The 16,141-nt window shown below is 36.0% G+C and overlaps 1 protein-coding gene across 1 annotated transcript in view; it reads left to right on the top strand.

Moving 5' to 3' along the window:
• The window catches only part of LOC132561287 (deleted in malignant brain tumors 1 protein-like), a 67,467-nt gene that overhangs the window by 33,330 nt on the left and 17,996 nt on the right, over positions 1-16,141 (top strand). The window contains exons 16-31 of the mRNA XM_060226014.1: positions 147-394; positions 1,515-1,653; positions 2,914-3,134; positions 4,160-4,301; positions 4,821-5,068; positions 5,887-6,025; positions 6,453-6,673; positions 7,413-7,551; positions 7,979-8,199; positions 8,938-9,076; positions 9,504-9,724; positions 10,463-10,601; positions 11,029-11,249; positions 11,779-11,917; positions 14,731-14,948; positions 15,371-15,484. Coding sequence (XP_060081997.1) covers positions 147-394; positions 1,515-1,653; positions 2,914-3,134; positions 4,160-4,301; positions 4,821-5,068; positions 5,887-6,025; positions 6,453-6,673; positions 7,413-7,551; positions 7,979-8,199; positions 8,938-9,076; positions 9,504-9,724; positions 10,463-10,601; positions 11,029-11,249; positions 11,779-11,917; positions 14,731-14,948; positions 15,371-15,484 — 2,909 coding nt within the window. The remainder of the gene's footprint in view (positions 1-146; positions 395-1,514; positions 1,654-2,913; positions 3,135-4,159; positions 4,302-4,820; positions 5,069-5,886; positions 6,026-6,452; positions 6,674-7,412; positions 7,552-7,978; positions 8,200-8,937; positions 9,077-9,503; positions 9,725-10,462; positions 10,602-11,028; positions 11,250-11,778; positions 11,918-14,730; positions 14,949-15,370; positions 15,485-16,141) is intronic.

Raw genomic sequence — 16,141 nt, 5'->3', positions numbered from 1 at the left:
GCTTAATATATATTCATCCCATTGTTATATGGTGTCAGTACCTACAGGTATTTCTCTTTTGAGTCTTTTTTTTCTCTCAAATTTCCTTCTTTTGCTGAACTTATTTTGAGTTCAGGAGTGCTAATACAATCTTGTATTGGTAACAGCCCAGTAAGTTACGCAATGGAAGCATTTTACGGTGAAGGTACAGAACCAACATGGATGGACAGCGTTAATTGTCGAGGGGACGAAAATAGACTTGTAGACTGTGGTTTTGGAGGATGGCAGAATGAAAACTGTGGTCATGGTGAGGATGTTGGAGTTAAATGTGAACACCGAGTGAGTACTACCCCCGAAGTCACCACCCCCACTGTTACAACACCTCTACCGACTGATTCCACTGGAACACCCGAAGGTAAACCTATATTCGATTATATGATATTAAACATTAATGAACATCTGTGATTAAGTAAGAAGTTAAGCTATGTCTGGTTATTTAACTGTCGATTCAGTCGGCTACACACATTTAACCTGCAACTTGCCTGGCCTTTTTGCCATTTGCCGCAAATATTTTGTTGTATTCGGCAGTGACTGCAAAACAGCTGTATTTTAGCTAGTGTTTTAATTCGACAAAATTAATCATTGTATATACTTAAATATTACGTTTATAGACAAAAGTAACTATTTCAATAAGTCATTTCATTTACTGAAACAAACAATTTTATTTGTGAAAATTCATGAAGTAGTTTTTTTATATCCATTGGAGTGTGGAACTTTATTTGCACGTGGAACAATTACTTTGACGTGTGTCATCAGACTCAATGAAGCGTAAAGTCAACATAAGATAAACAATGATTGGACAGGCAGAACAAAACATAAATGATAGTCTGAATTTTCAGTAAGTGTTGCAGAATAAATAGAGTACATGGTCAGTGTCTTAAAATATAAGCTGCATTTTAGCTGGGTAAAGAAAGACAAAAATGACTTACCGAAGGCTCTCCACTTTCTTTGTCGTCGTTAAGATATAGTTATTATTTTAAGACACTGACCGTTATGTGCAAACTGCTGATAACAATTGTTTCATAATAGAACTGATTTATATCAACTACGTAACTATTATTTGATTAGAACGTTTTAACGATATTGTTACACACATCTGTCATACAAGATAACTGGAGTTCATCCTTGTTTCCTATAGGATAGTTACAACTTTGTGATACACAGTACGAAGGTTCTCCTAAACCGCTGGCCTCATTCCAATGAAACTTCATATCAATGTAAAGGACCATATGTAGATGTGTATATAACATTTTCTTTCCAAGATTTTGGCTGCCATGGTAACTGTAAGGTCTTTGCATCTGCCGGGGTATTAGTTGATGACGGTTTAGTTAACTCTTGATGAACAAGGAACACCAGGATAATGACCTGTTGCAACGGTTCAATTATTCTATGTTATATTTGTTCCATCGACAATTAGCAAAATACATGCTATGTAGATTTCGAGATAACAAATTATATGTAAATTGTTTTAATAGGATCAATTCGATTAGTAAATGGCGGAACACAGTACGAAGGTCGTGTTGAAATTTACCATAACAATGTTTGGGGAACAGTCTGTGACGACAGTTGGGACAACGCAGATGCGAACGTTGTTTGTAGACAGCTCGAATACAGGTGAGGATCCATAGTTATAGCTTACATGTGATTGTATTCATCATCACAATCCTTGTCACAGTCCTTGGCCCTTCGTTTCGAGAAGTGCTGTCTAGATTTATATTAAATTGTACATGTTTTACTGCACTTGGTCCTTTTGTGTGCTCCTTTGATCTTGGGACAGCTTATTTCAGATTTTGACAATGGAAGTATGTTTTCGTTATTTCTTGTGAGTCATCTGATGGATCTTTTTCAAACTTCAAATAAAGGTTTCTATAGGTTCGAAGTTCTGCCCTTTTTATGTCAAGATTAACCAGCTTAACAAAAGGTAGGTTTCCTTTGTTCTGTAGTTATGTCCTATTATTTTCGGGACTTGTTACAAACGTTGAAATTGTTGTTTCACATTTTGGATTTTGACAATGAAAGATTATTGTTGAGGACTCTCAAAAAATGTTTCCACATTCTCAAATGTCATGTCGGGTCATCTTAGTGCATAAGTATGCCTTTTGATTATTGAGACTGATTTTTATGTCACCTTTGGTACCTAGTTGAGCCTTATTGATTTAAAGTTAATCGGAGAAACAAAAAGGCTGATAAGCGCCATCTTGAATTTGACGATCAAAGAGAATTATAAATATTTCTGCAAAGTTTTCAAATTTTACGAAGGAAAGAAGAAAACAAAATAAAAGACACACCCTCCTCTTTATACAGTAAAACAACATAAATAGAAAACAACAATCACTAAATACGAATTGAAATTGGCTGCTTTTCTAATACGACGCATACATAAACATGTATATATGTAACTAAATTCAATAAATGTACATATACAAAACCTTTTTGTAAATATGGCTTGAGAAACAGTGAGAAAACGCCACAGAGATACTTGTTACTTACACGACGGTGTGTAAACCCCCGAGGGTAAGTAAACTCCTCTTGAGATCGGAGGTAGTACATAACACGATTGGAAATGTATGGTGAAGAAATTGACATCCTGTCGTATGTTTTAGTCTTACATTCGATACAAAGTGGGATTGAAACAATAACTAATGATATTTTATGTAAATTCAGTTTTAATTATGTGATATTTGGATGATATCATATCAATTAAAACAAGAAATCTGATTCATAACACACTTTTTTCACTAAAGACGATATGAATTTATTGAAGTTGTCCACGGCGATAGAACAGAGGATGTATGGAAAATTATACTCAATTTGGGCACATGCTCATGCGTTACAATATCGACCAAAAACTGAAAGAGTTTGTGTTTTTGATAGGGGCGGTACATACACACGAGAGGCATCATTTGGTCGAGGATCCGAACCGACATGGATGGACGATGTTGAATGCACTGGTTTAGAATCGAGATTGATGGATTGTAGTTTTCCAGGGTGGGGAACAGAAAACTGTGGTCATGGCGAGGATGCCGGTGTTGTATGTTTGGCTCCTTTAATTACCACCGCGATTCCGTCATCTACCACGTCACCAGGACTTCAGGGTAATGTAAAATTTCAAAGCCTCTGTTTGATATTGTTTACAAATAGGCATCAAACAACAAATAGGATATCTGACATCTGTTTTGCAACACAGAACGTTTCCATGAGTATTGCTTTTAATAGAGTTCGAATGTCTTACACAGTTACCGAAAAGCACAGCGTTAAACTGGGAACCCCCGACAATTTTTGTTTTCAACTGAAAATGTTGCTCCTAACAGGGGACTATGAATAGCAGAGTGATTCCACCAAAGGAAGCTCCTAAAAAGGCGACTCCATAAATAGGGCGTTTCCGCCAATTGTTGCTTTTAAAAGGGGATCTTCTACAAGAATTATTTCATATATAGTTTTCGACAAGAGTTCCGTTTTGGTAGGAGGTCCGAAACGAGTATTGTCTTTAAGAGAGATACTCCTAAATGTGTTATTCGGTTTTTGATACACAAGGTTACTGACAAGCGTTATTTTTGTATATGATTTCTCATCTCTCTCCAAAGACATCCGACCTATTTTTGACATATAATATTTCCAACAAGTGGTTTTCATCACAGATGGCATAATTAAAGGGATTTTAATTTTCACCGAAAATGAAAGGTTGCTTTTTACTGATGTATCAAAGAAATGTTTAGAAATTTAGGATTCGGTCGTCTTGCTATGGCAAAGATGAGTCATGATAATAGTAAGATAATCCAATTCTGTGTTGTTTATGTCAAAACGGAAGACATCAATATAAATCATTCATTATAAATGATCAAATATATCAGAATTACGAAACTTCTTATATTATGGGGCAAGTGGCTATCCCCATCTAAAATTTGACAGTTTCTTCAATCATTTTGTATTTGCATGAATCCCCCATTTACTGATGAGACTTAGAAGGACGAAACAGCTGTATAATGCAGTATGCTGTATGGCCCTACTGTGTGTATTTTGTGCGTTCGTCGTATTATAGAGTAGCAGTAGTTCAATAGTATCGTTTGCTTTACTTCACTTTTTTCAATTCATTGTTATGTTCAAATTGACATTTAAACAGATGGAGATATACGTCTAGTTAATGGTCCATCAGACTGGGAAGGACGAGTGGAGGTATACCACGCTGGTCAGTGGGGAACAGTTTGTGATGACGAGTGGACAATGAACAATACACGTGTTGTCTGTGGCCAGCTAGGATATAAGTAATTAAAAAACACAAACAAACCAGCAGAGTATTTTTTATAAGCATCTCACCATCTTTGCCTTTTTTTCGCTACAGATTTTTCAGCAATGTTTGCTTTGATTGTAAGGGATAACTTTAAGAATCATTTATGTATAAAGGACACTAGTAAATCGTCTTTAAAATATGTTATGTGTGGTAACCATTCTTTGATTAAACTTTGAAAATGCTTTGAAACCTCCATTTGACATCTATCAACAAACCTTTCCCTCCAAAAATATGAGTGAATCAATGTATTTGTAAAATCATGCTTTCTCTTGCTCATCATAGATTAAATCCGTTGTTACGTTGCTTCAATACTATAGGTATCTTCCTTTTCAGCCTCCTTTCAAATATATTTTTACATCCGTTTACTCTTCTAGTATTTTCAACATGATCCTCTAAATTTCCGTATTTCGTGTCGTGCTCGTAATTTGAATGTACTGAGATACTCTATCAAATCCTATATAACGATTCTAATACAGTCTTGTATTGGTAACAGCCCAGTAAGTTACGCAATGGAAGCATTTTACGGTGAAGGTACAGAACCAACATGGATGGACAGCGTTAATTGTCGAGGGGACGAAAATAGACTTGTAGACTGTGGTTTTGGAGGATGGCAGAATGAAAACTGTGGTCATGGTGAGGATGTTGGAGTTAAATGTGAACAACGAGGGAGTACTACCCCCGAAGTCACCACCCCCACTATTACAACACCTTTACCGACAGTTTCCACTGGACCACTCGAAGGTACAAAATCATTTATAACATATTTCTCAGAGAAATCCTCTTACAAAATTATCAAACCGTAAAGGCCGGTACAAAACTCAAAATACCAGAAACCTGAAAGGGTTGGTAACTAATAACATGGTCTTCGATTCCATGGTAAACTTTTGTTTCCATGAAAACAAGCAAGCAATGTAACGCAGATCACCCTATCAGACCCAAAACTCAATTCCGAACTGTATGTCTGAAATATGGAGCGAACACAGATTATGTTCATTCGACTGGTATCATGTCGCAGATTAAACACTCTCTGAACGTTTTACAGAAAAAAAGTGTGCTTATATAACATTTCCAAAGTATATTTGGAATATTACCTATTTTACCTGTTTCCCTATAATCAAACAACAACCTCGTAAAGTACTTTCCACGTTACCACATGAAAGATTATTCCACAGTCGAAAAGTCTTGTGATTTCATTACTATCTTGAACACTTTATATCTCATAACACATATAAGTCATACTCTCAATTGTCTGGTAAAGGGGACGACGTACTCATCATACTTTACTAACTGTTTGTGATACTCAAGGACATCTTTTTTAAGTTACCAACTCGAACAAAATGTTGCGAGATGTATTTTTTAAAAACAAAGTTTCTTTTTTTTTTACGAGAACCATTTTAATGCACCATACTCCAACGATCACTTCGAACTTCACATCATACGATGAAAGATGACGTGCTCGAATGAAATCACGAACATGGAATAGCCCTGTAACAGGTATACTTTATGAAATTGTCGTGAATGAGAAATGCTGCTATTGATCAATCCTATTCTAATTGTAGGATCTCTCCGACTGGTGAACGGTGGATCAGAGTACGAGGGACGCGTGGAAATTTACCATGACGGAAGATGGGGAACTGTTTGTGACGACAATTGGGGAAATGATGACGCTCGAGTAGTGTGTAGGCAGTTAGGATACAGGTAATTTCCTACTTTTTTTCGTCCATATTTCATACAGAACTGTCTTATTCTTATCATGGTAATGAGTAAGCTGTTTCCTTTTCAAATTTCATGTAATAATCTCTATTTCGTCCTTGTTTTCCCTTTTATTTTTTAATCTTGTGAAACAGATATCAATGAAAAATGTAGACGGCAATCATCGATTTTCCCAATGAAAGTTTATTATCAACAATAGTTGGTGTACAAGTTTGTTTTAGCCTCATTGTAGTTATAAAACACGAAAATGCCAACATGTCAACATGATCCTAATCCAAATTCAAATTCTATCAAGCTGGTGCCAAAATATGAACAAAAATATTTAAACGTAGACTTCTGAAAAAGTACTATATCTTGATAAAATATATCAGGAAAGTGTACGTTTTGTATACCGATCCACGTTGTTTAACAGCGGGGGCACCTTTACACGAGAGGCATCATTTGGTGAAGGGTCCGAACCAACATGGATGGACGATGTTGAATGCACAGGATCAGAATCGAGATTGATGGACTGTAGATTTCCTGGGTGGGGAACAGAAAACTGTGGTCATGGCGAGGATGCCGGTGTTGTATGTTTGGCGCCAGGTGCCACTACAATGCTTCCGTCAACTAGCACGCCGTCAACATCCCAGGGTAATCATATATTCTATAAATGGTGTACACGTGGAGGTTTTATAAATCTATATATCGACATATATCTAGTTGACTCCACGACAATGTATTTTTCGTTGCAATTTTTCCCCATCATTGTAAGACGACAAAGTCATCAACACGGTAAACCAGATATTGATTGTTTCACGGTTGATTAACATTCCTCTCACAATAATGTTTTAGTGTTAAAACCATTGAGCTTTATGTACCATTTTTAAGGTAAATATGGAATATTACCTATTCTACCTGTTTCCCTATGATCAAACAGCAACCTCGTCAAGTGCTTTCCACGTTACCACATGAAAGATAATTCTACGGTCGAAAAGTCCTGTGATTTCATTTCTATCTTGTACACGTTATATATCATAACACATACAAGTCATACTGTCAATTGTCTGGTAAAGGGGACGACGTACTCATCACACATAACTTTGCTAACTGGTTGTGATACTCAAGGACATCTTTTTTAAGTTACCAACTCGAACAAAATGTTGCGAGATGTATTCTTTAAAAACAAAGTTTCTTTTTTTTTACCAGAACCATTTTAATAATAAGAGAACTGCACCATACTCCAACGATCACTTCGAACTTCACATCATACGATGAAAGATGACGTGCTCGAATGAAATCACGAACATGGAATAGCCCTGTAACAGGTATACTTTATGAAATTGTCGTGAATGAGAAATGCTGCTATTGATCAATCCTATTCTAATTGTAGGATCTCTCCGACTGGTGAACGGTGGATCAGAGTACGAGGGACGCGTGGAAATTTACCATGACGGAAGATGGGGAACTGTTTGTGACGACAATTGGGGAAATGATGACGCTCGAGTAGTGTGTAGGCAGTTAGGATACAGGTAATTTCCTACTTTTTTTCGTCCATATTTCATACAGAACTGTCTTATTCTTATCATGGTAATGAGTAAGCTGTTTCCTTTTCTAATTTCATGTAATAATCTCTATTTCGTCCTTGTTTTCCCTTTTATTTTTTAATCTTGTGAAACAGATATCAATGAAAAATGTAGACGGCAATCATCGATTTTCCCAATGAAAGTTTATTATCAACAATAGTTGGTGTACTAGTCTGTTTTAGCATCATTGTAGTTATAAAACACGAAAATGCCAACATGTCAACATGATCCTAATTCAAATTCAAATTCTATCAAACTGGTGCCAAAATATGAACAAAAATATTTAAACGTAGACTTCTGAAAAAGTACTATATCTTGATAAAATATATCAGGAAAGTGTACGTTTTGTATACCGATCCACGTTGTTTAACAGCGGGGGCACCTTTACACGAGAGGCATCATTTGGTGAAGGGTCCGAACCAACATGGATGGACGATGTTGAATGCACAGGATCAGAATCGAGATTGATGGACTGTAGATTTCCTGGGTGGGGAACAGAAAACTGTGGTCATGGCGAGGATGCCGGTGTTGTATGTTTGGCGCCAGGTGCCACTACAATGCTTCCGTCAACTAGCACGCCGTCAACATCCCAGGGTAATCATATATTCTATAAATGGTGTACACGTGGAGGTTTTATAAATCTATATATCGACATATATCTAGTTGACTCCACGACAATGTATTTTTCGTTGCAATTTTTCCCCATCATTGTAAGACGACAAAGTCATCAACACGGTAAACCAGATATTGATTGTTTCACGGTTGATTAACATTCCTCTCACAATAATGTTTTAGTGTTAAAACCATTGAGCTTTATGTACCATTTTTAAGGTAAACATGGAATATTACCTATTCTACCTGTTTCCCTATGATCAAACAGCAACCTCGTCAAGTGCTTTCCACGTTACCACATGAAAGATAATTCTACGGTCGAAAAGTCCTGTGATTTCATTTCTATCTTGTACACGTTATATATCATAACACATACAAGGCATACTGTCAATTGTCTGGTAAAGGGGACGACGTACTCATCACACATAACTTTGCTAACTGGTTGTGATACTCAAGGACATCTTTTTTAAGTTACCAACTCGAACAAAATGTTGCGAGATGTATTCTTTAAAAACAAAGTTTCTTTTTTTTACCAGAACCATTTTAATAATAAGAGAACCGCACCATACTCCAACGATCACTTCGAACTTCACATCATACGATGAAAGATGACGAGCTCGAATGAAATCACGAACATGGAATAGCCCTGTAACAGGTATACTTTATGAAATTGTCGTGAATGAGAAATGCTGCTATTGATCAATCCTATTCTAATTGTAGGATCTCTCCGACTGGTGAACGGTGGATCAGAGTACGAGGGACGCGTGGAAATTTACCATGACGGAAGATGGGGAACTGTTTGTGACGACAATTGGGGAAATGATGACGCTCGAGTAGTGTGTAGGCAGTTAGGATACAGGTAATTTCCTACTTTTTTTCGTCCATATTTCATACAGAACTGTCTTATTCTTATCATGGTAATGAGTAAGCTGTTTCCTTTTCAAATTTCATGTAATAATCTCTATTTCGTCCTTGTTTTCCCTTTTATTTTTTAATCTTGTGAAACAGATATCAATGAAAAATGTAGACGGCAATCATCGATTTTCCCAATGAAAGTTTATTATCAACAATAGTTGGTGTACAAGTTTGTTTTAGCCTCATTGTAGTTATAAAACACGAAAATGCCAACATGTCAACATGATCCTAATCCAAATTCAAATTCTATCAAGCTGGTGCCAAAATATGAACAAAAATACTTAAACGTAGACTTCTGAAAAAGTACTATATCTTGATAAAATATATCAGGAAAGTGTACGTTTTGTATACCGATCCACGTTGTTTAACAGCGGGGGCACCTTTACACGAGAGGCATCATTTGGTGAAGGGTCCGAACCAACATGGATGGACGATGTTGAATGCACAGGATCAGAATCGAGATTGATGGACTGTAGATTTCCTGGGTGGGGAACAGAAAACTGTGGTCATGGCGAGGATGCCGGTGTTGTATGTTTGGCGCCAGGTGCCACTACAATGCTTCCGTCAACTAGCACGCCGTCAACATCCCAGGGTAATCATATATTCTATAAATGGTGTACACGTGGAGGTTTTATAAATCTATATATCGACATATATCTAGTTGACTCCACGACAATGTATTTTTCGTTGCAATTTTTCCCCATCATTGTAAGACGACAAAGTCATCAACACGGTAAACCAGATATTGATTGTTTCACGGTTGATTAACATTCCTCTCACAATAATGTTTTAGTGTTAAAACCATTGAGCTTTATGTACCATTTTTAAGGTAAATATGGAATATTACCTATTCTACCTGTTTCCCTATGATCAAACAGCAACCTCGTCAAGTGCTTTCCACGTTACCACATGAAAGATAATTCTACGGTCGAAAAGTCCTGTGATTTCATTTCTATCTTGTACACGTTATATATCATAACACATACAAGGCATACTGTCAATTGTCTGGTAAAGGGGACGACGTACTCATCACACATAACTTTGCTAACTGGTTGTGATACTCAAGGACATCTTTTTTAAGTGACCAACTCGAACAAAATGTTGCGAGATGTATTCTTTAAAAACAAAGTTTCTTTTTTTTACCAGAACCATTTTAATAATAAGAGAACCGCACCATACTCCAACGATCACTTCGAACTTCACATCATACGATGAAAGATGACGAGCTCGAATGAAATCACAAACATGGAATAGCCCTGTAACAGGTATACTTTATGAAATTGTCGTGAATGAGAAATGCTGCTATTGATCAATCCTATTCTAATTGTAGGATCTCTCCGACTGGTGAACGGTGGATCAGAGTACGAGGGACGCGTGGAAATTTACCATGACGGAAGATGGGGAACTGTTTGTGACGACAATTGGGGAAATGATGACGCTCGAGTAGTGTGTAGGCAGTTAGGATACAGGTAATTTCCTACTTTTTTTCGTCCATATTTCATACAGAACTGTCTTATTCTTATCATGGTAATGAGTAAGCTGTTTCCTTTTCAAATTTCATGTAATAATCTCTATTTCGTCCTTGTTTTCCCTTTTATTTTTTAATCTTGTGAAACAGATATCAATGAAAAATGTAGACGGCAATCATCGATTTTCCCAATGAAAGTTTATTATCAACAATAGTTGGTGTACAAGTTTGTTTTAGCCTCATTGTAGTTATAAAACACGAAAATGCCAACATGTCAACATGATCCTAATCCAAATTCAAATTCTATCAAACTGGTGCCAAAATATGAACAAAAATATTTAAACGTAGACTTCTGAAAAAGTACTATATCTTGATAAAATATATCAGGAAAGTGTACGTTTTGTATACCGATCCACGTTGTTTAACAGCGGGGGCACCTTTACACGAGAGGCATCATTTGGTGAAGGGTCCGAACCAACATGGATGGACGATGTTGAATGCACAGGATCAGAATCGAGATTGATGGACTGTAGATTTCCTGGGTGGGGAACAGAAAACTGTGGTCATGGCGAGGATGCCGGTGTTGTATGTTTGGCGCCAGGTACCACTACAATGCTTCCGTCAACTAGCACGTTATCTACGCTCCAAGGTATTTATGTCCCTTCCACTTTGAATATCCATACAAGCATGTCCATCTATACCTAGATTACTACAGGAATAGTATATTAATTAAGAATTCATCTCTTTAAATGAACAATAATGAATAATTGTATTTCACTGATCCGCTAATCATGTAATTGTGCAACTCCCGGCTATATAAAGTGAATAGTCCTGTTTAGTAAGAATTCTTCAGTAATCGTTATATATATATTTTACAAAATAATAATGGTAGTGAAATGTGGAAACTTTGAGTCGGATGCCTTGAAGCAACAGCAAGAAAAGCGACATCGAAATTCAAACCGAAAATTGATGAAATGGCAGTACGAATAAAAATTGTAGGAGAATAAGACCAGATGTTCTGATACATGCTATTTCAAACTAGGTACGTCCATATATTGTCGCGATCATTAATGCTAATGGTCTCTTGTTAAAGTACTTTTCAAGGAAATTCCATGGGTTTGTTGTTTTGCAAACAATCCGAGGAAATAACGTCTCTTACTAAACCTTTCTTCCCACAGGATCTCTCCGACTGGTGAACGGTGGATCAGAGTACGAGGGACGCGTGGAAATTTACTATGACGGAAGATGGGGAACTGTTTGTGACGACAGTTGGGGAAATGACGACGCTCGAGTAGTGTGTAGGCAGTTAGGATATGGGTAATTTCCAGTTGATATCGTCCAGTTTTTGAACAGAACTATTTTTAGTTTCGCTCGTCGAGGTTTTAGAACACAATTCAATGGTTAGGTTAATAACAACAACAACGAAAATACCAACATGTCAACAAACTCAAACTCCAATGTTTACACGGAAACACTTCCGAAAAACGTACAGAGAGAATATGACAAAGTCCTCCTGAAGGGAAAACGTCTTCTAGTCCATCGACTAAAGTCTGTCATGTAAATCTTTGTCAATCCAAGTAATGTCACATTTCAAAGTGCGAATATGGTGTATATTACACCTTTAAGTGCATTACTCCACAGAAACTCTGTATATAGTCTGTAACTACTCCACATAAACTCTGTATATAGTCTGTAACTACTCCACATAAACTCTGTATATAAACTGTAACTACTCCACATAAACTCTGTATATACTCTGTAACTACTCCACATAAACTCTGTATATAAACTGTAACTACTCCACATAAACTTTGTATATAGTCTGTAACTACTCCACATAAACTCTGTATATAGTCTGTAACTACTCAACATAAACTCTGTATATAGTCTGTAACTACTCCACATAAACTCTGTATATAGTCTGTAACTACTCCACTCAAACTCTGTATATAGTCTGTAACTACTCCACATAAACTCTGTATATACTCTGTAACTACTCCACATAAACTCTGTATATAAACTGTAACTACTCCACATAAACTTTGTATATACTCTGTAACTACTCCACATAAACTCTGTATATAGTCTGTAACTACTCAACATAAACTCTGTATATAGTCTGTAACTACTCCACTCAAACTCTGTATATAGTCTGTAACTACTCCACATAAACTCTGTATATAGTCTGTAACTACTCAACAGAAACTCTGTATATAGTCTGTAACTACTCTACATAAGCTGTGTATATAGTCTGTAACTGTATATAGTCTGTAACTACTCAACAGAAACTCTGTATATAGTCTGTAACTACTCAACATAAACTCTGTATATAGTCTGTAACTACTCTACATAAGCTGTGTATATAGTCTGTAACTACTCTACATAAGCTGTGTATATAGTCTGTAACTACTCAACAGAAACTCTGTATATAGTCTGTAACTACTCAACATAAACTCTGTATATAGTCTGTAACTACTCTACATAAGCTGTGTATATAGTCTGTAACTACTCTACATAAGCTGTGTATATAGTCTGTAACTACTCAACAGAAACTCTATATATAGTCTGTAACTACTCCACAGAAACTCTGTATATAGTCTGTAACTACTCTACATAAACTTTGTATATAGTCTGTATATATATATAGTCTGTAACTACTCTACATAAACTTTGTATATAGTCTGTAACTACTCAACATAAACTCTGTATATAGTCTGTAACTACTCCACAGAAACTCTGTATATAGTCTGTAACTACTCTACAGAAACTTTGTATATAGTCTGTAACTACTCAACAGAAACTTTGTATATAGTCTGTAACTACTCTACATAAGCTGTGTATATAGTCTGTAACTACTCTACAGAAACTCTGTATATAGTCTGTAACTACTCTACATAAGCTGTGTATATAGTCTGTAACTACTCAACATAAACTCTGTATATAGTCTGTAACTACTCAACATAAACTCTGTATATAGTCTGTAACTACTCTACATAAACTCTGTATATAAACTGTAACTACTCTACATAAACTCTGTATATAGTCTGTAACTACTCTACATAAGCTGTGTATATAGTCTGTAACTACTCAACATAAACTCTGTATATAGTCTGTAACTACTCAACATAAACTCTGTATATAGTCTGTAACTACTCCACATAAACTCTGTATATAGTCTGTAACTACTCCACATAAACTCTGTATATAGTCTATGTAGTCAGAGATTAAAATGCAAAAGATCTTTTGCATGGAATTATAAAGTTAAAGGTAAGAAAACAACAACGGTATCATTAGCATAAACACGTTAAGAAGTGTAACGCTAAACAATGTACTATACGTTTTGCCTTTTGAAGTCCTGGCGTTTTAACCCTAAAAATAGCTCACTACATTCTCCAAACATAAAAGCAAGCGGAGTGTTCGTGTTGGTTTCTTGTGTCTAAAAGTTTGTTTAAATATATTTCAGTATGGACACAACATGTATCATATGACTAAATCGCCTTTCAAGTAAAATGGCGGCCAATATGAAGCTCTCGGTTGACGATACGGGAGTTTTCCAAAGTCTGTGTCTTTAATTGCTCAGCATTCGCGAATTCAAAGATATTTCTAGATCAATATTCGCGAAATCAAATCATTGCTAGATCACCGTTGGTGAAATAAAGTTTTCGCAAAATCGAAGTGATTTACAGTATCACTACTTAATTCTGGCACTGATGATGCCACATAAATTAGAGATGTAACTAATGTCCCTGACCTTTTTATAGATGATATCGGTACGATGGCGGCAAAATAGCATAATAGTGTTGTTTCCTGAATATTATTTCTATCAAACAGTTGATAAATTAAGTTACCTGTGGAATGAGTCTACAATTTCTTAGTCAGTAATCAATAATGTTTACAAGCACGAAAAGGCTGTTTGGTTTAATTCAATACGAGAATGACGCTTTAATGGTCTTGACTACGTTAATTGTTTTATCAAGTCAGTATTTTGATTGTCTTTGCAATTCTTTTGCTATAGCGCCATCTGAAACCATATGTTTTTAATCTGTTGTCCGCTTTGAAAAAGACGTTCCTGATTGTGAAGTAATGATACTGAATGGTGTTCATTCCTTTTGGCCTGATTTGTTTACAAGGGGAGGCAGTTTTAGACGAGAAGCAGCCTTTGGTGAAGGATTAGAACCAACATGGCTGGATGATGTTTCCTGTCAAGGAGACGAGGCAAGACTGATGGATTGTAGATCTAATGGATGGGGAATTGAAAATTGTGGCCATGGAGAGGATGCTGGCGTAGTATGTTTACCTCCAACGACAGCACCAACGGTGCCGCCAACGACAGAATCTCCACTACATGGTATTAAACAGATATGTATATTGTGATACGCTTGTTGGAGTGATAAAAAAGCTTTGTAGATATGTTACTCCAAAATATTCAATTGTCATTTTCAGTGAAATTTCATGATATCAGATATTTTAATTTAGTTGTTACAATTTATCACAATCTGAAACGAATATACATAGATAAAACATATTCCTGTTAAACCTTTTAATAATCCGGTTATGTATTTTTTCAAGTTAACGAAAATATTCATAAATGTAAAAAAAAAAAAAAAAAAAAAAAAGAAAAAAAGAAAAACAATGTAAGGAGCAGACGCGGATAATGTTAAATAAATAAATTCAAAACTAAGTGAAATTGAAAAACAAATGCATAACAGTTAAACACATCGAAGGAGAGGATATTTCATACATTCATATGTCAGTGATGGTGATTTGTAGATTGCGACCCAGAGAGAGACTATCAATGTTTATCTAATAACCAATGTGTGCCTATAGCAATGCTTTGCAATGGACAGAACGACTGCATTGATGGCTCGGATGAAGAACCATGCAGTAAGTAATGCCATGAATGTTTATACAACTAGCTTTCTCCGATTTTGTATTGATGCAATCACGCATGTATCCGTGTTTTTACTATTATTATTATCATTGTTAACCACAATAATGCTAATGGATAAGTGGTTTTCATGAAAAGAAATCCCGAGAATTGCTTAAGTGTAACATACAGCATATTAACATGCATACAGACACGAAAGATAAGCCAATGTCAATCATGCAAAATGTGGAAGGGAGTAGCTGTTCCTCAGGTTTCCTCTGGCTTTCCTTTACCGTGATTTTCGCTTACATCACAACAGGAAATTTCTTAAATTTGCATAATCATCATAATTTCCAAGTTTGCAATAACATGTTTCTCTCCGGTTTGATTGCTATTTTTATGCAAAATTAAGTGTACAGGTACATATATGAATATACAGATATTCAGTAGGGAAATGCTTTCAAAACTATTGAAGTAGAAGTGTCTTCAAGACGGATGACGTGCCAATGCAAGTTTTCTAACCTAATACGTAGTCATCATACAAGAACATGCATTACACATGCATTTCTCCCCTTCATGTGCATCATACCACTCCTTTAATATATCACGTAAAGGTGACAACATATTTATCAATAAGGTTCATACAGGATATGATTTCACACTTAAAGCGATGC

This window comes from Ylistrum balloti, unplaced genomic scaffold (genome assembly GCF_031769215.1).
Source record: "Ylistrum balloti isolate Yb309-2 unplaced genomic scaffold, AGI_CSIRO_Ybal_v1 Utg371186, whole genome shotgun sequence".
Classification (NCBI taxonomy): domain Eukaryota; kingdom Metazoa; phylum Mollusca; class Bivalvia; order Pectinida; family Pectinidae; genus Ylistrum; species Ylistrum balloti.
The sequence above is the reverse complement of the archived record's forward strand: the minus strand, read 5'-3'. Positions and strand labels throughout refer to the sequence as shown.